The sequence below is a fragment of the Mastigoproctus giganteus genome, chromosome 1 (assembly GCF_048544385.1).
Source record: "Mastigoproctus giganteus isolate SK-2022 chromosome 1, ASM4854438v1, whole genome shotgun sequence".
NCBI lineage: Eukaryota > Metazoa > Arthropoda > Arachnida > Uropygi > Thelyphonidae > Mastigoproctus > Mastigoproctus giganteus.
This window is the reverse complement of record NC_143575.1, coordinates 58,713,227-58,735,503: the sequence shown is the minus strand read 5'-3', so window position 1 is coordinate 58,735,503 and position 22,277 is coordinate 58,713,227. Positions and strand designations below refer to the sequence as shown.

At 38.0% G+C, this 22,277-nt stretch overlaps 1 protein-coding gene across 2 annotated transcripts in view; it reads left to right on the top strand.

The window, feature by feature from the left end:
* Nucleotides 1–22,277, top strand: part of LOC150090822 (chromobox protein homolog 5-like) — an 83,273-nt gene that overhangs the window by 6,546 nt on the left and 54,450 nt on the right. For both annotated transcript variants that reach the window (XR_016546921.1, XM_090373088.1), the window contains exon 2: nt 12,576–12,710. Coding sequence is in view for 1 of the 2 variants with exons in the window: in XM_090373088.1 (XP_090229214.1) it covers nt 12,576–12,710 (135 nt within the window). In the remaining variant the exon portion in view is untranslated. The remainder of the gene's footprint in view (nt 1–12,575; nt 12,711–22,277) is intronic.

The following is a 22,277-nucleotide window of genomic DNA, read 5'->3' as shown; positions in this document are numbered from 1 at the left end:
TGCTAACAGCTGAAGCATGCACTTGTACTGCTATCCACTCTGCACTGTAGTGGCAGTCTGTGTGGTTAATTGTGAGAAAAGCTTCATCCACCAGATAACCATCAAGCTAATCCAGCCTAGGAACCCTATGGAGTTAGAACTTCTAGAAAGTTTTCAGGATATAGCTCCTCTGGCTTCACTTGGCTTCATTAGGTTGCTGACTATGCTTCAATATGTAGTTGGAGTAGGTTTGCTTTGGATTTGTTTAACTTGCAAATATTAGTTTATCCAGCACCATTCAAATGAACAGTTTTCAATTAAAACTCTTGGTGAGGACAGGTTCCTGTGTCAGTCATAGCATAGACTTGCTAAGGTGTGATCTAGCCTGACCAGTCATGATTGAACACAAAAAAAAAAAACAAAGGAACTGGATGAAAAAAATAATTCTGACATATTAATAACTATCAGAAAAGATTTTGATACTGTTCACATAAAAAAAGACTGTATACAAATTGTAGCAGTGTGGTATTGGGGCAAGTTATTGCTATGGAAAAAGAGGTGGTTAAGTGGTAGAAGACAGAGTGGTTGTCAATGGGACACCATTCTTCTTGTGCTAATGTTAATAGTGGAGTCCTCCTAGGGTTCAGTGCTGTGATCATTGTTGCTTTCAATATTTATTTATGATATTTGTGAAGGTACATCAGGCTTATGTCCAAAATTTTGTATGATACAAAGGTTCGTAGGGTGGTTAATGAAGGTAATCAAGGTATGCTGCCACAGCAAGATCTAGAAAAATTAGGCTGAAGCTGAGCAATTGAAAAGTTTAATGTTGAAAAATGCAAGGTACTGCATATGGGTAGCAGTAATCTTAGAATAACATACTGTCTGTGTGGTACGATATTCAGGATGGATTTACAAATTACGATTTATGATTACAATTTAATTAGGATTTACAGATTTATGATTTACAGAAAAGACCCAGGATAATTGTGCAGTCAATCATTAAGTTCTCTGAGCAGTCAGTGCAGATGGGCTACTAGGACAGCTCTTGGGATTTTCTCAGTGATATACAGGAATTTTGGCAGCAGGGATAAGGGGGTGATTATCCCATCATATAAGGTGATGGTTAAGCTACATCTTGAGTACTGCATATGGTTCTGGAAGCCTCATTTTAGAATCTGTTCCAACGGGATGAGGCTCTGTTGGAGCTGATGTGAGAATACACTATAACGTGCTGTCTACCAGCACTATAGCATGTGTTCTACCGGACACTACAGGATGCTAAAAATATGATATACGAATAAATATGAATGTGATAAAAAATACAAAATTATGCACTAAATGATTTTTAATAAAGACTAAATATTAAATATCTTTTATGAATGATACACAAACAGGTTAAATAGTACATTTAAATTAATGACATACTTTTTAAAGATATATACTTTGAATATCATTTAAAAAAGCCACAAATAAATCATCTGCATCTTTTCTTAGCACTTTCCAGCAAAAGTGAACAAAGTGAGATTGAAAAGCTTACTGTTAATGCCTCTCATTTTCTTTAGAATACGTGTTTTGGAATCTAACCATGACCGTTCAGTCGCTTGCGTGTTTGCTCCTGTCACTGGATCCACATAACTTCCTTGATGGTTCACCATAAAATGACAGTAGCCCATGGCATTTAGACTACTGTACGCAGGCCATTCATCAGAATGAATCACTGAACCAGGTTCACATTTCCATTCAATGATGGGGATCAAACTGCCTCTGTGATGCCGTTGCACATAAAAATACTGACAATCGGAGCCTTGCTTGAGACCAGAAATCCAAGGCCCATGAATTCTTGGTCCATAGTTCCTGTTGTTTTGTACAATTGTGTTACTATCTTCGGAGAGAGGAGTTTGGTCGCCATTTAGCATTCCCCCACGATTATATTTCCTCAACCAGCGAATTTTGCTTCGTCAATTTGAATGGGGTTAAGCTCTGTGCCAACCACCTTACCTTGTGCATTAGTATCCTCCTGAAGTTCCAGAATAAAAGTCTAAAAATTTTCCCCTTGGCAATGCTATTGAAAGATTTCTACAGAAGTGTAATCTTGATAGAAGACAGGAAGTTGCATTTCTATATGAACACCAACTTCTGGACATACCCCAAGACATAGCGCCTTGTCATTGATTTGGTAGCATCATGCAAGAAAAACGAAAACTTGACAAAAGTGGAGAATATAGGCATATACTTCGTTGTCTGCATAAAGAGCATCAAACTTCACATTCTGTCCGGAAAGGCAATGCATTTTGTTATACGGACATGAATAACAAATTACACTGCAATCTGAGTTTGTGTGAAATTTTAGAACTAGTGTTCTTTTTTGAACTGGAAATATCAATGGACACAGCAGTTACTCTTACAGGAAGAATTGTGTGGACTCACTGTTTCTCACAATGCACAGGGTAAGATGGTTGGCACAGGGTTTAACCCCATTCATATTGATGAAGATTTTTAGCTATTTTTAATATCCTATAGAATCCGGTAGACTGCATGCTACAGTGCTGGTAGGCCACATGCTGTAGTGTATTCTCACACTATAGCGTCCAGTAGACTGTATATCGTGCAGTAGACCACATGCTATAGTATCACCGAAATTTGTCAGTTCAAATTGCAGCCTCTAGAAACTAGGCACCTGTGAGGAGATCTGATTGAGGTGTTTAAGGCTATGAATGGATTGAGTAAGCCAAATGCCGATGGCATCCTTACTCTTGCTCAGCCAGCACACAAGAGGTCATAAATTTAAGTTGAGGAAAGATGGTTGTAGGATAGGTGTGCAGAAATTTGCTTTCAGCCAGTGGGTAGTTGATTATGGGCACAAACTTGATTTGGTGTTGTAGAAGTAGGTGGTTTGAATAGATACTGAATGACCTATGGAATTAGTCTGATTATTGTTTTCAATCACAAAAATTTGAGTAACAAAAGTGCTAAACAAGATCTGCTCTGTATCAGTGCCATGGTTTTTTGTCAGTGGTATTACAACAAGCATATAAACTGTATTTTTAAAGGTAATTGGACAGACAAGGGTATTTTTAAAGGTAATTGACAGACAAGGGTATATTTGAAAGAACCTTTTTATTGATACAACATTTAATAATGTGTTGGCCACCTCTGGCCTTAATTGCACACTATATCTCCAAACCAGCGTTTGATAACAGAAAGGTTATATTTTGGTCTATTCAGTACAGTCAATTCAGTTGCTGATTCCAAGTGTGTTGGCCAGACTCGAAGATGATGCTACAGTTTATCTCCAAGGTGCTCAGTAGGATTAAGTTTGGCATGTCCATGTCTTCAAACCAAGTTGTTGCACATGTGGTATTTCATGCTGAAACAAATGAGGGTCTCTCTCCCATATATTCTTCCTACACTGTAGAAAGAACACCGACCGGGCTAGCCGGGTGGGTAAAGTGCCTACCTAGCAACCCAAAGGTCGCAGGTTCGAGTCCCGCCTTGGGCTTGTATCAGAGTAGCACAAAAACCTTGGGAGGTGCATTATGGCCACAGAAGCCAATGTGCCAACAACTAACCAAAAAAAAAAAAAAAAACTGTAGAAAGAGCAGAGTTGTCTGTAATGTCAGTATACTGTATGACATTCACTGTTCCAAGAAACTAAATCTAAAACCATGAGAAAGGACTCTCCAGATGGTGATAGCATATCTGTGAAACTTCACAGTTGGAACAACCCACTCTGGTAAATAACATTCTTTGCAACTTCTGTTGCCCTTGTACTGATATCGGTTCCTGTGGGTAGACCACAGGAAGATCTACATACCATTCTTTTGAGTGCCTTCTGGTCTCTTTCTGTTAATATTTACTGTCTACCAAATGTTTCCCAGGTTCAGCGCACCATAACATTTTCATTTGGTGATTAAGTTAGCCATCATTAATCTGTATCTCGCAATTTTGCTGCATTGACACAAAGAGGTGATTGCTAATATAGCATCCTACAATAATTCCTTATTGCAGTTGCCAAGCTCAATGCCTCAACCCATCTGTTGTACAAAGGGTACTAGGAAAGTTTTGCAATATGACGCAACAATGAATCACAGGAAGCTGCTTGTTGCTGCATGTTGAGACATGTTCATATGTGCATAGTAGCCGCCGCGCCAAGTCGATGGGCTCAATTATTCATTAGTAGTGAGAGTGTAAAGTGCTTGCGATGGCATCGCGGTCACGAAATGAGATAAGGACAGTTTTGCGGTATGATTTCGTGCGTGGTTTAACCATAGACCAGTGCTTAGAAGAAATGACTCTTGCACTAGATTATGATTGTCCACATCGTACAACGATATTCAGGTGGTATAGAGAATTCCAAAGGGGAAATTTCACTCTCCAGGATTCTGAGAGGCCGGGAAGGCCATGAACGTCAGTTACGGAGGAAAACGTTACCGCTGTGAGGAAAATGTTTGACGAAAACAGGCGAGTGACCTACCAACAGATAGAGGATACTTTGGGCCTAAATGCACCAGCAATTCGTTCGATTCTGCAAGATCATTTGCACGTGAAGAAACTTTGTTCTCTCTGGGTGCCGCATCAACTGACTGAAGAGCAGATGACACGACGTGTGACTTGGTGCCGGGAGATGTTAAAAAAGTTTGATAAGGGACAATCTCGGTATGTGAACAACATCGTGACAGGTGACGAGACTTGGCTGTACTATTACGATCTGCCGACCAAGGCTCAAAACAAAGTTTGGGTCTTTGATGATGACGACACACCCGTAATTGTCAGAAAATCCCGATCTGTAAAGAAGAAAATGATAGCTGTATTTTTCAAATCGAGTGGAATTGTGGAACGTGTCGTTTTGGACATGCAGAAGACAGTCACAGCTAAGTGGTATACTGAACAATGCCTGCCTAAAGTCATTGGCTCTATGAAGAACCTGCGGCCAAAGTCAAGAATGGACACCTGGTACCTCCATCACGATAATGCTCCAGCTCAAAGCGCCAAAGCCTGCACCGAATATTTGACCACGACAGGACTGAAACTTCTCGAGAACCCTCCCTACAGTCCAGACCTTGCTCCCTGCGACTTTGCACTGTTCCCGCATGTGAAAATGAAGCTAAAAGGGAGGCGGTTTTCCAGTGATGAGGACCTTCTACGGGCTTGGGACAACGAGTGTGCTTTACTCCCTAGTGAAACTTGGCAGAACTGGTTTAAAGATTGGTTTCGGAGGATGGAGAGGTGTATTGAATGTAGAGGAAATTACTTTGAAAAAATTAAATAAACAAAGCTGTATTGCAAAACTTTCCTAGTACCCTTTGTATTTGTTTATTTTTAGTGTATATGCAGTTGCGTTCATAACTATTCTTGACATCTGAATGGTGGGCGTGATCCATTTTTCCAAAATTCAGAAATGTTCAGATACTTTTGGCAGTATATTGTATTTGTAGTGATACATTTCCACCACATTTTTATTTACTTTTGCCTGAAGAGGTGGCGCATTATAGCCTTAGTAGCTGATGTGCCAATAAAACCAAAACAACCAACAGCCTGAAGAGGTCCTACAGTGGACCCTGAAACAGTCTACATAACTAATTGAGGGCGCCTCCGTAGCCAGGTGGGAAGGAGCAGCAGTGCGTAGCACGCTTCTTGATTAGACCGGGGTTCGAGCCCGTCACCACCAAATACGGAGGATGCGGAAAGGTCAGGGAATGACCACCGCATATCCCGGAGCAATATGGCCTTAGTTGCTAATGCTCCTAAAACCCAAATAACAAACATAACTAATTGAGAGTACCAGGTGGAAGGCTTTCTTTATACCTATTATCCTCTTTACAGTCATCCTGTATGTTATTAGCTGGCTTGTTTCTTTAGGGTAGTAGTCACCCCACTGATTTATAGGCAAACAGTCGGTTCACTAGTACTAGGCTTATAATGGTTAATAGTCTATAATTACCACCCAGTTGAATGTCAGTGTGATGGTAATCACGACTATAGAACCAAATTCTTAACTCACTCACTGGAATTCATATGGGAAGTCATTTGTGCACAAAAACTATCCTTGTTTACCTAACTAATATTCAGTACCTTTCAGGAAAAGTTTTATCTGTACTTCTATATTAAAAATTTGAGAAATCTGTTGAATAATGTTTAAAACACACCTTCATCCTCACAGGAGATTCAGTAGATCTTGCCTAAAAGTATACATTTAGTAAACTCTCTTTACACCTTTTAAGGACTTAAATTTTGTAACAAATTTTTTCCATATACAGTCTGTCCTCGTATAGCACGATAGTTGCGTTCCTAGAAACCCTCGTGCAATGCAAAATCGTGCAATATAAACAACAGGCCCTATGGGAAAAGTAGGGTTAGGTGCCGACCACCCAAGATTGAACACACATTTGGAACCAAAACATTACCAAACACAATAAATAATCGGGTAATTTTAATCGTTATAAAATACGTAAGTATTTTATAACGATTAAAATACGTAATAAAAATAATATTATATTATAATAAAGTATTTTTAGTATTTTTTAATACTAAAAAAGTATTTTTTACGGATAAAATACGTATTTTATTCGTAAAAAATTTATTATATTAAATAAAATAGTCGTAATAAAATACTTACGTATTTTATAATACGTAAGTATAAATTATAATACGTAAGTCGTAATAAAATATTGCTAATGCTTTTGCTTCTATCGTAAGAAAACTTGCTTTTTGTTTGATTTTCTATCCAAACAGATCACAGCTGTTCCATCTCTTCCAATTCTTTGTGTCTTAATCTAATGGATTTTAATTACACTTTGAGTTGTTCCTGCTATGAAAGTTGTTTTTATTTTCTCTGCATTCTTTGTAATTTCGGCGTTGCCTCATTTAGGTCTGTAGCACGTGCAATATCACATGGTCTTTCATTTCGCTCAAAGCGTTTCACAATTTCATATTTTTTCTCTATCGACAGAGGCAGACTGGCCATAAGCCTTACCGAGGAAACCCCGGTGGGCCGGAGGCCGGTGTGATTTTGGCCATAAACCATAGTATGAGGCCACTATAAATTTTCCCGGGTAAGAATTTTTGACCCAGTCCACCTCTGTTTATCGATATTGCTTTTGTTTTTCTCTGTGAATCTGTAATGTCCCAGGACGCTTCCTTTTCACACCTTTTAAGTACTTTACTCATTTTTAGGGAATAAAGCACAATTACAAAACAAGGAGGCACGCTTGATACACATAAACAAAGCTGCCTGCGTGTAGCAACTGAATAAACAACACCGTAAAGGCCGAGATACATTATTAACACCTCACATTTTACTAAAGCACATTTCTGGGGGTTACTACCATAAAACAATAAAAACAATTTCCAGTTGCATTTCTGCTAGTGGAATCTGTTATAAACTGGTAGTAAACTCCATCTAATTGCATTTGCGATTATATCGATAGCTGGAATTGTGTTGGTTTTTACGTTATTATGGTGAAATGTGTTTCCCCTTCACTGATATAAAACACATAAATACATTTTCAGAATCTTCTTCGTTCCTATCGTGTTGCGTTCAGTTGGGGTGATTCCACATTCGACTGCCATTTCTTGTAAACACAAAGGCGAATCGTGTATAAGCGAATTCGGTTCGTGTTATATAAGATAACGTTCCCCTATTTATAAATCGTGTATAATCGAATTCGTGTAATGCAAACACGTGTTATACGAGGACCGACTGTAATGTACTCTATCTTTTGAGTTGACCTTTATCAACAAGAAATACCATAAGAAGATTGAGGAGAATTTTTACCATAACTGTGCTTCTGCACCCTTTGTCCTTCTTTTTTACTTTTGCATTTATAACATACACAGTAATAATGTACACTGAAAGGACAGAATTCATGGGATACCTGGTTCCTGGACAATGTAACATTGCCACCCCCTCTTGTTAGTGGACGAACCCACTTCTTGGCAGGGTGCCTCCGTAGCCAGGTGGGAAGGAGCAGCATTGCGTAGCACACGCTTCTTGATTAGACCAGGGTTCGAGCTCGTCACCACCAAATATGGAGGATGCGGAAAGGTCAGGGAATGACCACCGCATATCCCGGAACAATATGGCCTTAGTTGCTAATGCTCCTAAAAAACCAAAATAACAAACAAACAAACAACAACTGCTTGGCAGGTATATAGATTCACTGCATTCATGTAGATGGTAATTCGATGTCAGTATGGATAAATGTCATGAGTTAACCAACTTTGATGAAAGAGGGATGATAGTGGGTGCCCAACGCATGGGTCACTCTATCACGGAGGCAGTACAGAAATTGCATTATCCCCATTCAACAGTATCAAGAATGTATTGGGAATATGCCATTTCCGGAATAACATCTCATCGTGGACAGCGCTGTGGGCTGAGAAAGGTGATGGATGAATGTAGCCATCGACGTCTGTCTCACATTGTTTCAGCCAACCGGAGAGCAACAGTAGCACAAACCACTGCTGACTTCAATGAGGGAGGTGCCAGAAATATCTTCACCACAGCCATCAGGCAATCATTAGCTACAGCCATCAGGCAATCATTAGCTGCAATAAGTTATGGGAGCTGCCAACCCACCAGAGTCCCATTGCTAACACTATGACACTAGACTCTGTCTGAACTGGGTAAAAGAACATTGGCACTGGACCTTGGATGATTGGAGACAGGTCTCCTTGTCTGATGAGTCCCATTTCCAGTTATTTCTAGTGGACTGGAGGTTGTGTATCTGGTGGTGGAAACCGCACAAAGCTATGCACCCGTCATGTCAGCAAGAACCTGTTCAGGCAGGTGGATGGTTGGTAATGGTCTGGGGTGTGTTCAACTGGTACACGTTGGAACCTCTGGTATGTCTAGATGCATCACTGAACAGTCCAGGTTACATGTCCATCCTTGCAGACCATCTCCATCCTTTCACGGTTGTACACCCACAGGGCAATGGACTCTTCCAGCAGGACAATGCACCTCTCCACAGAGCTCTACTGACTAGAACATGGTTTGAAGAGCATTCCACAGATTTTACCACTGTGGAATGGCCTCCCCATTCACCACACCAGACATGAACCCTGTGGAGCATCTTTAGGATACTGTGGAAATTTGAGCTTTGGATCCTCCCCCGAGGAATGCAACAGAATTATGGACAGCGTGTAGCGAGCATGGATGGAAATACTTGTGGAATGCTTTTGTGGACTAGTGGACTCAATGCCTTGCCCTGTGACTGCCCTTATCCAGGCAAAAGGTGGGCCTACCCGTTACTAGGTAGGTATCACATGATTTCTGTCCACTCAGTGTAGAAAGGAATGGGATTGCTTATTGTTTTTCTTGATCTAGATTAATGGCTCATTGGTATTAATGATGGAGAACTCAGTTTGTAGTCTCTGATTCCCATGTGAAGCATTAAGCTAATGTAATGCATTCACTGTATGCTCTATTTAGATTGTCATGTTAATAAACATGAACATAGTAGCTTTCATTTGTGTTTAACTAGTGGGGGGGGATAGAAACAAGAATCGATCATTTATAATAAAATAATACCTTAAATGTGGTTTCTCTGTGCAGTATGTATGAATGTTTACAGTGTGGGAAATATCTATATTACAAAATATTTTTAAAAAATTCTGTTTATATTCCACCATGACCACAAGTCATTAATCGGGGGAGTTTACAAATAATCCTTTTGTTGAATAAAATCATAACTATTTAGCAGTCACATGTGCTTGAGCCATGGTCAACTTAAACGAGTTGTACCACTTGGATACAGTCTCCATTCACTCATAAATATGTTGCTTAAAAGAAAATAGTGGTCATAGCATCATAGTGAAACAGAATGCAAATGTAAGTCATCATCTGCGATTGAAAGATTGCACTGTTAAAGAAACTCAGTGGTGGGACTTTGGTAAAGTGACTATTAGATAGGGATGCATTCTTCATTGACTGATTGAGGTGACTAAATGCCCTGCCTTTCTCTCATTTTTTAGATCTTATTTTATTTTGGCCAATATTTTTTAAATTAGAATAAATGAATACTAGTGAAAAACAACACACAAATTAAAGAATTTGACTCAGATGATGCCAGCTTTGTACATAATACAATAAAAATGCATTTTGTTAACAGAAAAACAAATTTATTAGTTAGCCACAACGATTTTATTGATAGCTTATCAATCACTCACCATTTCGTGAAATTAAAATTTTTAAATCTGAGCACTTTGGGTTTTAACTCTGCATTGGGCATGGTTACACTTTGGTCGCCACACCACTTAAATTAAAATATCTGTTAGAGTTTTGTTAGTGTAAATTGTAATATGTGCTCAATATTTTCTTCATTTTCAATTTTCAATCTGCATCACTAATTATTTGTTAATTGGAAAAGCATATCCATAAAAAATGGTTACACTTTTCTCGTAGGGTGTTGGTTTCAGCTTCGATTTCAATAGCATCGTGATGGATGCTATTGAAATAAGGTAGTTTGTTTTATTTATTTTTTTCCATAATGAAATTTCTGTTACTAGAGGTATTATTTGTTCTTATCCAGTGTAGTGTCAGAATGAAGAATGGTGAAATTTTAAAGTGCACCATTTTAAACTATTTCTTGGTTTTTTCCCCCACTAAAAAATATTGAAGGTAGTTCAATGCAACAATATGTCTGCTTGTTTCATTTTTTTCCTGCTTACTGCAGGATTGATAATGAATAATATTTGACCCTCTCAAACCTGCAATCCATTATCTGATACCACCCATTTTCTATCTATGTTTAGAAAATTGAGCAAATCTGGCAAACCACTTGAGAATCAGAAAAATTTATTAGTTCTTTTATTAGCCGTTTGCTCAAGTTGTGCATAACGGCTGATTGTATAGGATGAGAATTAAAATATCTGTTAGAGTTTTGTTAGTGTAAATTGTAATATGTGCTCAATATTTTCTTCATTTTCAATTTTCAATCTGCATCACTAATTATTTGTTAATTGGAAAAGCATATCCATAAAAAATGGTATGGTTACACTTTTCTCGTAGGGTGTTGGTTTCAGCTTCGATTTCAATAGCATCGTGATGGATGCTATTGAAATAAGGTAGTTTGTTTTATTTATTTTTTTCCATAATGAAATTTCTGTTACTAGAGGTATTATTTGTTCTTATCCAGTGTTCTTATCACCTCACAACCAAGTTTTACCATTCTCCAGTGATATAGAGAAATTTGTTAGATCATAGGATTATCTATTTACTATTCATGAATAAGATTAGCTACTCGCTGATGATAAGTTACTCAGTTTCTGAATCACTGGTCATATATATAACAATAGATGAAGACTGTGATTCACTAAATATGTTTACTGTTTGTGAATGTTTTTAGAACTTTTAGTTTGTAACCATCTGCATGGCAACTTTCATCCATTTGCCCATGTGCTGCCTAAAATAAAATTAAGTAGCCTAAAGAATTGTGACTTTTCAAAATGCATACAAAAAGCCTTTACCTGTTGTGGAAAAGATATTGTCTAAGATATTCAACAGGGAACCATTGGAGAAGCAATTATGTGAAATTTTTAATTCAAGATGGGGAATTAATTTTATTTTTACTGTACTGCTTAATACTGCCTGTACTTTAAAGCAGTGCTACCCAAAGTGTGGTCTGTGGACTGGTTCTGGTCTGTGAACTGTTTGTTTCGGGTCGGCGACAAACTGGAAATACAAGTTGAAAATATGAAATCCTAGTTCATTGCAGACATTATTGGTCTGTGACGATTTGTATTTTACAAAAGTATCGGTTCACGATGGATTGGAAATAAAATAAACTGGTTCTTCACCACAAATAGTTTGAGAAGCACTGCTTTAAAGGCTGAACTCATATAATACAGAAATACAGCATTTATTATGGCTTTTTCATGACTGTAATATGACAATCATAATATGACAACCATATAATTCCGAGATGTGGTGCAGATCAAGACCCAAGGATTTCAGATTTACGATGTTTGTCTGTAGCAGTTAAAAAAACATTTAAAAAAATCTTTGAAACATAATCATTATAAGCTATATATAGTACTATAAAGAATATGCTTTTTTCATTTTATAACACAGTCATGTTGTAATGAGAAACAAATGCACATTGTACACCAATTGCTATGTATGAAACCATGTTTTAAGCGAATTGATGAAGCATTGTGTTTGAGTCCACAACCTATATAGTGCTGGCATGTTTTATGCAGATGAGAGCTGTCCCATATTCTGGCTAACTAAATTTGGTCACCTTATGTATAGTATATTGTGGAGGAGAAAACAATTTTATTTTGCATTTTTATTTTATAATATAATACATTTCTGTGTATGGTAAGTTATTTTTATCTCAGTATGGGTATAATGTATAGCACTATACATAAAGGTGACAAAGAATTGGTCCCATCGTTGCCCGAAAAAAAAGTGTTTGTATGTACTTAATAAACTAGCTGCTGATGCTGACAGCCTAATACTTAAGTTTGTTTCTTTTATGTGAATTGTCTAATGTAAACATGATCATTAGAAACCTATTAAATTTTTAATGAACAAAATTTAACTAAATGCTCGTTGTTTTATATTTTTTTATTTCCACTTTCATGGAAAGTATGGCAAAAAAGGACATTTTAGAAAGTAGTTCTTCAGAATCAGAATCAGAAGAATACGTTGTGGAAAAAATTGTAGATAAAAGAATAAGTGGTGATACAGTTGAATATTATTTAAAGTGGAAAGGCTATCCAGAGTAAGTGTTTTTAATTTAAAATTTTGCATGATAAATTAAAAATTACTTATTTCAGTGTTATTACTATCAATGAGTCATATAACATCTACATTAAGTTATTAAGAAAAATAATACTGTTACTTGCCTTTTATACTCCTTTATGTTTTGCAGGAATAAGGTGTTATTTAACCAGTTGCTTCTAAGTATAGCCCTGAATTTGTAAGTGGAGGGTGGTGGAGGGCAAAATTGACAAAATTATAGCAAAAATTGAAACTGAAAGATACAGCACAACGTATAGATGCACTAAAACAGTGGTTCGCGAACCCCTGGGCGTTTGCACTAAAAATTCTGTAATGGCAGCTGCTTAAATTTACATAGGTAAATTATTGAAAACTACAAAATATAACTAATAATAAACAATAAAGTAAATTAAATTAAATAAAAAGTAAAGAATTGGCAAAGAAAGAAACCACGTGTCCCATAGTACTGTACTTAGTAATGTGCATGGTTTCAAGGTTGAAAGGATAAAGGAAGATACTTGTTGCCATTAGACTTGAACTTCTGTAGATTGTAATTTTCAGGAAATACATCTGAAGGAAGGTTGTTCCAGAAAACGGCAATTGAATGAATAAACGAGGAAGATGAAAAGTTGGTTCTGTAAGTTTGAACTTGGACAGTAAAAGGATGTTGACTGGACTGGTTGTGGCACATGTTTGAACTGCTCTGAAAGAGAGAGTGAGAATTATAGCAGCCAGTTCAGAACAGTGCCCATGGAAGTATCTGTAGAAAAGGCATGCAACAGAAACAGTCTATGAGACAGATGATGGAGAGACTCTGTTAGAGATGAGACATTAATAAACCTAACTTGAATGGAATCTAGAAGCCTGAGAAAGGTTTGGGGAGGGGCCAGATGTGGGAACAAGATTCCATGGTAGGCCGGACTTGCGATTTCTACAGAGTCAACAACTGTTTGGAAGAAAAGTAATGCTGAGAGCAAAAGAGAAAACCCAGTTTTTTAGATGTAGAGGAAATGTGCATGTGCCAATAGAGATTAGAGGTAAGGGTAATCCCCAAGATCTTGCATAGAAATCATCATCGAAGATAAGCATAGGAGCAGAAGAATCCTTTTTGTGAGATATAAGACAGGACTGAGTTTTAAAAAGATTGAAATTAAGTTGTCTTTGCCCCACTGGAGAATTACCTGGAGATCAGCATTTAAGGATTTTGTAGTGGATACTCGAGAATACTGGATACTTGAAGCTGTTTGAGCAGGGCAAGGTTTCTTCTCAAACTGGAAGGTGGAATGCAATGTGCTATAGTCAGAAAAACTATGGATAGGATTTTCGGTCAGTGGAAGAAGGTCATTAATATACAATAGGAAAAGAGTGGAACTGAACCTTGTAGAATACCAGTGTTACTGGAAAAGTTAGAAGACAGAGAGCCATCACCCTCAGTGAGCAGTCAGAGAGAAAACTGATACTCAATTACAAAGAACAGCTGGCAAACCATAGGACGGAAGCTTATTTAGAAGACCTTTATGCCAAACACAATCGAAAGCCATTGAAATGTCAAAAGCAATGATTTGAGTTTCACCTAACTTTTCCACTGAATTTGTCCATAAATTGGTAACATAAGCCAGAATATCACCAGTGGATCGAAACTGACGGAATTCATACTGGTGATTGTTGATCAGATGAAAGATTTCTAGGTAGTTTAAGAGTTGGCGGTTAATTGATTTCTCCATTACTTTGGAAAGAGTAGAAGTAATTGTAGTGGGACGATAATTGGATGGGAGGGATTTGTCACCCTTTTTAGGAACTGGCTGGATATGAGCAAATTTCCAAGCAGAAGGAAAAACACCTTTGGAATAAGAAAACGAAACAAGATGACACAAAACAGGAGTAAGTTCAGGGGCACAGGTTTTGAGAACAAGTGGAGAAATACCATCAGGATCTGGAGCTTTCTTAGCATCAAGATTCGCCAAAATCCTTCTCACATCCTTTTAGCATTAGCATTTTTAGCATTAGTAGAGGCATATGATGCAAGAAAGCAAGCTTATTCAGCATCAGCCAAAAAAAAAAAGAAAAACACAACCACTACTCCCATTTCACCCCTCCGTTCGTTCAAAATACCTGTCCAGCTGAGCCTTAAATTTATTTAGGCTATCAACTTCAACAACAAGTGATGGAAGTCTATTCCACAAACCAACTGCCCGCTGGCTAAAGGCAAATTTCTGCACATCTATCTGACATCCGTCCTTCCTCAATTTGAATTTATGCCCTCTCAGGTAATTATTCTGAGCAAGAGGAAGAATCTCATCGGCATTGAGCATGCTCAAGCCATTCAAAGCCTTATACACCTCTATCAGATCACCTCGCCGATGCCTAGTCTCCAGACTCTGTAATTTGCAAAACTTAAGCCTTTCTTCGTAAGAGCAACCCTTTGTTCCATTCACTAATCTTGTTGCCCTTCTCTGTACTCATTCCAGCAGCTCTACATCCTTCTTGAAATGAGGCATCCATCCAGACCTGTATACAGTACTCAAGGTGTGGCCTGACCAATGCCTTATACAAGGGAATAATCACATCCCTATCCCTGCTAGAAAAATTCCTGTATATCATTGACAAGACACCATGAGCTACTCTTGCCGCTTGTTTGCACTGCTCAGAGAACTTCATATCTGCCTGAACAATTACCCCCAGGTCCTTTTCATTCCCTACCACTGTCAGCGTAGTACCACAGAGTTGATATGTTGATCTGGGGTTACTGTTTGCCATATGTAGTACTTTACATTTGTCAATGTTAAACTTCATTTGCCACCTTGAAGCCCATCTGCTCAACCTTTCCAGATCCTGTTGCAGCAGCATAGCATCAGTAGTGTGCTTAACAACCCTGCCAACCTTTGTATCGTCTGCAAACTTGGACATTAAGCTTGATATACCATCATCAATATCATTTATAAATACAGAAAACAACAATGGACCCAACACTGAACCCTGAGGAACTCCACTAATAACATTAGTCCACGTTGAGCAGTGTCCGTTGATTACCACTCTGTCTTCTGCCACTCAACCATCCCTTTATCCATAGCAGCAATTTGCCTCCAATGCCACACTGTTCCAATTTGTGCAGCAGTCTTCCATGCACAACGGTATCAAAAGCCTTTCTAAGATCCAAATATATAATATCAAAGTTATTCCCTGCATCCAGTTCTTTTGTGACTACATCATAGTATCCAATCAAATTGGTCAGACAAGACCTGCCCTTAACAAAACCATGCTGTGTCTGAGCTATAACTGAATTCTTGTCTAGATGATCCTGCAGTGCTTCTTTAACCAGTGCCTCCATTAATTTTCCTGGAACCGAAGTTAAACTAACAGGTCTATAATTACTCGTGTCAGCCTTTGATCCTCCTTTGTGAATTGGGGTTACATTTGCACATCTCCAGTCTATGGGTATCTCCCCTGAGTCCAAAGAAGCTCTCGTAATTATGGCTAGGGGTTTGCTTCCCCTGCTGCCTCCTTTAATATAACTGGATAGATCCCATCCACCCCGGGTGCCTTTTTTATGTTTATCCTCAAAAATATCTCCTCCACTTTCCTCTCAGTTATTAGAAAATCATCGCTCACTGCCAATGTTTACTTCACCTACGACATTCCCCTTCCTGAATAACTCCTCATGTGTGAATGTAGATGCAAAATACTCGTGTAGTTTGTTAGCCACCCGAGCAGGATCCTCGACAGTTGAACCATCAACATCCAGTGGACCAATCTGATTCATCCCTTTCCTTCTTGAGTTTAAATAGGTAAAGAACTCTTTTCTGTTTTTCTTTGCATCCTTTGCCAAGGATTTCTCATAATCTGCCTTTGCCTGCCTAATCTCCTTTGTGACTTGGTTACAGACCAACTTATATCTATCGTAGGCTTCCATGTCACCCATTAATTTGTATGTATCCCATGCATTTTTCTTCTCTGCCATATGTCTCATTAGTTCATCTGACAACCATTTAGGCCTGAACCTTGAACAATATTTCTTGGTTGGTATGTAAAGCCTGGTAGCTTCCAAGATTAGTTCCTTGAATGCTTCCCATTTTGAATTTGCTGTTGGTAACATCATCAGTTGGTCCCACTGTATAGAATTTAAATACTGTCTCAGACCATCATAGTCGCCTTTACGAAAGCAAAAACCCTTCCCTTTACCTCTGATGGTAGTTACCTCCTTGAGTTGTTATTTGTTATTGTTATTTGGTTTTTAGGAGCATTAGCAACTAAGGCCATATTGCTCCGGGATATGCGGTGGTCATTTCCTGACCTTTCCGCATCCTCCGTATTTGGTGGTGACGGGCTAGAACCCCGGTCTAATCAAGAAACATGTGTTACGCACTGCTGCTCCTTCCCACCTGGCTACGGAGGCGCCACCCCCTTGAGTAAATCCCACTTCAGCACACTGTGATCACTGCCACCTAGTGGTTCCTTTATCTGCAGATTCTTAATGCATGAGGAATCACTACTAATAATCAGATCAAGAGTATTACTCCCTCTAGTTGCCTCTCGAACATGCTGGTGTAGAAAACAATCATCCAATAAATCCACAAAAGCCTTGCTAGTGTGTGAGTGACCAACCCACAAATTCCAGTCAATATCTGGGAAATTAAAATCCCCCATTATAAGACTCTGATTTACTGGCCCATTCTGTTTCCCTGTACAGTTTCCCTGTAGTGTGCTATAGGCCTAATGACTCATCAGAGTCATTAGGCCTATAGCACACTCCTACTCTCAATTTTGATTTACCTATGCTTATGTCACACCAAACTGACTCGACACTGCCCTGTTCATCGATGTCGACTGGCTTCACTTCCTTGGATTTTATGTGTTTCTTAACTAATAGCATAACCCCTCCTCCCTTTCTATCCTTTCTGTAGACGTTGTACTCCCCAAATTCCAGTTCTGTATTCCTTATATCTGTGCGACACCACGTCTCTGATATCCCAACAATATCTGCCTTTGATGTTTTGAGCAATACCTCAAATTCATCAAATTTATTTACTAAACTCCTAGCATTGGTGTACACGCAAGTATACATGCACCTGTTTCTATTCTTAGCTACCCTAACACGACCCATGTGTTTACTTGTACCGCAATGACTTCCAGCAGTCTCTGAAATATCCTGCATCTTGTTTTTCAGGCTTCTGCTCATTCCAATAGAAGCAGTGCAAGAATCTCTTTCACCTCTGCCAGTGGCTACTGTTAATCTATTAGTCTTTGTCTCCCTCCCAAGCTAGCAGTTTTCCGACCCACCTAACACTGCCTCGATAGCATCAGCAAATATTCTTGCCCCCCTTTCTATTTAAGTGTATCCCATCCCTGTAGAAGCAATCTCTACTGTTAACAGGTACAGTCCAGGCTGAAAAAAATTTTACCCCTTGAGCCTTGCACAATCTTTCCAGGGCCGAATTGATCGACAAGGCTCTCATCATATACTCCCTCCTGTCGTGTTCTGGGCAGAATTGCAGACACTTTCAAATTCAACTCTACTTCACAGCTTTTTTTCAACAGTGACCTGTACTTGTTAAGTAATTCCGCTGGTCTCCTACTCTTAATATCATTAGTGCCAACGTGTACAACTATATCACCTTTTGTGCCCTTAAAAGATGATATCCGCTCTACAACGTCATCAACCTTTGCCCCTGGCAGACCTTAAGAATCCTGTTCCACCTATCCTTTTTACAAAGCATGTTCCCCGTTTCCCTGACAATAGAGTCACCAACAACTACTAGTTCCTGTGGGACCAGCGCATTCTGCCTTGGGGGCTGCCTCTGTGTTGCAAGATGACCAAGTGCAAGCTCTGGCGTTGATGTGGGCAGCTGAGAGCTTGATGGGCCCCTCAATTTATTTCCTTCAAGGGCATCCACCCTGTCCTTCAAGGTCTCATATAGGCCCATAACAACGCTGAGTTGTCGCCTAATTTCCTTGTTCTCCTTGCATCGTGCACACACAAAGACATCCCCCATGGCAGTATCATGTCCCGTACCTGATTGCTCCGCAAACATCAAGCAAACAGTGCATCTTAAAAGGCTGTGATTCAGAGGGCAACTGCCCCCCTTCAGTTCTCCCCTGAGCCACAGCACTCCCATCAACTTGAGCCTTTTGCTTTGCTGCTCTGGTCAGAGTCATGATTTCGATTTAATGTCAATAAAATTACAATTTCAGAACAAAATTAAAACCTTAAACTTGTATCCTAACACAGTTATAACGCTATATTTATTTTTCAGTATCGAGTGTTATCTACAAGTTCCCTTTATATAACTTCCATATCAAGTTATGTATTAATTATTTGTTACGTTTGTACTCTAAGTCGTTATATATATATAGTTAAAAGTACAATTTAATTGACAATGAAGTTTAACAAGATTAATAGATTTACTGATTAATTGACAATATTATATTATGCACTATACTATACAAAGCTAATGCTATCGAATTCCGGATATGCTGTACCGTGTTACAATGGTGGTACTTACGAACGGTACTTCTACGGACTCTTAAGTATTGATTAACTTCCAAATCTCGCTGTCTCAATTTAGAATAAACTAAGGATCCTGACTAGGTCTATAGCTACTTATAGATAATAATTTGATATAACAATTGGTTAATAAATCGGCTAAATACGGTTAAAAACCTCTCGTTCAACAGAGCTGCAATTTGTAACAAGTGGATTTGATACCGTTACCGATACTAAGTAATACCCACAAAATCTCTATCAAGTTAAACTTTAAACTAAGTATCGTAACTAGGAATATAAAACTACTCTAGAAAATAAGTAAATATGCCAATTTAAGCTAATAAAACAGAAAATAAATCAGAAAAAACTTCTCTTCTCCAGGAGCTGCAAAATAGCTGCGGCCGCACAGGCTACTCTCGAACCCAAACTTTTGACGAAAGAACACAGGAGGCATTGAATGGAGCATGTTGGGAATGGTGTTAGGTGTTTTACCAGGATCGTTAACACATGAGTTGGAAGAAAAATGGGATGCTAGCAGCTCAGCTTTATCCTTATCTGAAGTGACAATAGAACCATCTGGTTTTAACAGAGGTGGGCAAAAATTGCGGCCAATAGCTTTGACAAGAAACCAGAATGCTTGGCTGCGATTTGGACAAGAAGCAAGTTTTTTAATCTTAGCCTGTTAGAAATCTGGTTTGGACTGATTAATAACTGCTTTACAAAGTATAAATAATATTTAATAATAATTTTTATTATTACGCAATGTCGCTTATAAAAATGTGGTACTGGAAATATTTTATAATAAAAATTCAGAAATATTATACGATTTCAGAGAACATAGGCTTAGTGGTTCGCATTAAAAATATTATGTTGAAAGGGGTTCGCGAATCAAAAAAAGGTTGGGAACCACTGCACTAAAACAAAGAAAGGGGAACTAAATTGGATTTATTGGCTGCTCTAATCTAAGGAAAAGAGAAGACACTTGAACTCTTGGCAGCTATTCTGATTGACCTTCATAGGTAGGGGATCTAAGAAAGTAAAACAGCTATGGTAATTGGAAGGACCAGTCCTCCCTAGAAGACAGTTTACATGATCTCCTGTCAGCTTAACTTAGATTACATCAATGATTGTTACCAAAGAGAATTTAAGAGAATGCCATACAAGGTTAGGATATACCAATCTGAGTGAAGTAGCTGAGTACAGCATTTTGACTGGACACCTCTTTGATTAAAGAGAAATAAAGATTTCCTACCAGAGGAGGATGAGGAAAGAATAATAAAGAGTTGTACTTGATCCAGACAGTAGCATTCCCCCACACTTTCAATGAACAGAAAGAGAGAGAGAAACTTTCAATCTGTTCTGACAAGTTGGCACTTTAAAAATCACAGGTACTGGATTTTTTACTACATAATAGTTATTTTCTCTGAAAAACAGAGAATGGAAGGATAGTAAACATTATAAACACTATAATGTAGAAGAATTAAGAGGAATTAAATTTGTTACCTCTAGGGTAAAAATACCATATAGTGCTATTCCTGTCCCCCCCCCATCCACAATTTTAGAATTCATTGTAGACAGTAGTTTTATCAAGTATCATGGATGCTTCTCTGAGTGAAAATAAAAAAAAAAAATGCATTATAAGGTTGTCCTTACTTATATTTTATATTAATATAAATATTGATCAAGAACCATTAAGGGAATTTTCTGTTTCAACTGAAATTCTCAGCTTGTAAAGATGTCTATTTGCTGAAAAGTAAAGCAAACAGAAGTAATGGACTGTTGCACATTAAACTCAAATTGGCAAAAAGAATAATTTGAAAAACAGAGGAATTCTTGAATTTATATAATTTCCCCAATCTTCTGAAGGTGTATATAGCAGTGCACCCAAAAATTGTTTGTAGAATATTTACTAAGACATAAAGGCATTGATGACATAAGTCACATATGCGTAGTTTATCTGTGACTTTCAAAGCTCCTTTTAACATCTTTACATATAGCAGTATGTTGGAAAGTTATTGTAGGGTTATCATAATTGAGTGTAAACACCTAGAAGAGTCTAATAGAAAGGAAGTGAAACATGAGTTTTTTAAGCAGGCAAAAAGCTTGCTGTGGAAGCTATGGTCATGAAGAAGCTTAGCAATTAGTTTAAACTATTCTCTGAGTGTTATCAAGATTTCTATAAAAGGTGAGTGTAATGATAGTAGTATGCAGCTGCTGAATTTCTTAATGAGATAGTTCAGCAAATATTTGATCACTAAAACTGGACCATTTGGTGAACATTACTACAAATCATCTAGCGTAAGTTACATTTTATTCTATTCATCTGATATAAACAGTTCATTTTTGAACTGTGCATAGGGTACTTCCCTAATCAAAAGTATGCCATAGATAACATAAGTTGGAGGGAAAGTTCCGTCTTGCCAAGATTACCACTTATATGGTCAAGCATTTTTAACAGTTATACCTCAGTTGAAAAGTAACTATTTTTTTTTATAAATTTTAGAACTTATAAGTAAGAATCCTTAACAATTTGGTGAACTTTATGAAAGGCTGGTTGGAGTATCTCTCTTAATATTGACATCAATAAACTCTCCATGAGTTACTCTGTTTTTACAGCCCACACAACTTTCTAATTGATCCTTAAACGTGCTTGCTAGTACAAAGATAGAACACAACACATTGTGTGAACTCAAATACTATATTAGAAATGGCATGCTATGTCTTGGGTTCTCAAGAATAAGTATATTTTGTTATAGTAAGCTGGAATTAATTTAGGCTAAACTTTCTGAATATCATATGGTTGATGGCTGCAGTGTGTATGGTCACATGTTAGAGAGTTCACTATTGGAAAACACTGTTGTAGGCCACTGAAGAGAGCTATGAATAAAATATAAGACTACATGTAGGATGGGTAGTGGCATAACTAGGGTGAGGCACATGTCATGGGGCCCAAATTTGGGGATCTCCTTTTTATGGTTAAAAAATGCAAAAATTCCAAAAGAACAGTTTTCAAGGAATGCCATTTTTTTTTATTTGCCCTGGGTGCCATCAACCCTAGTTATGCCACTCAGGATGGGTAATGCATTT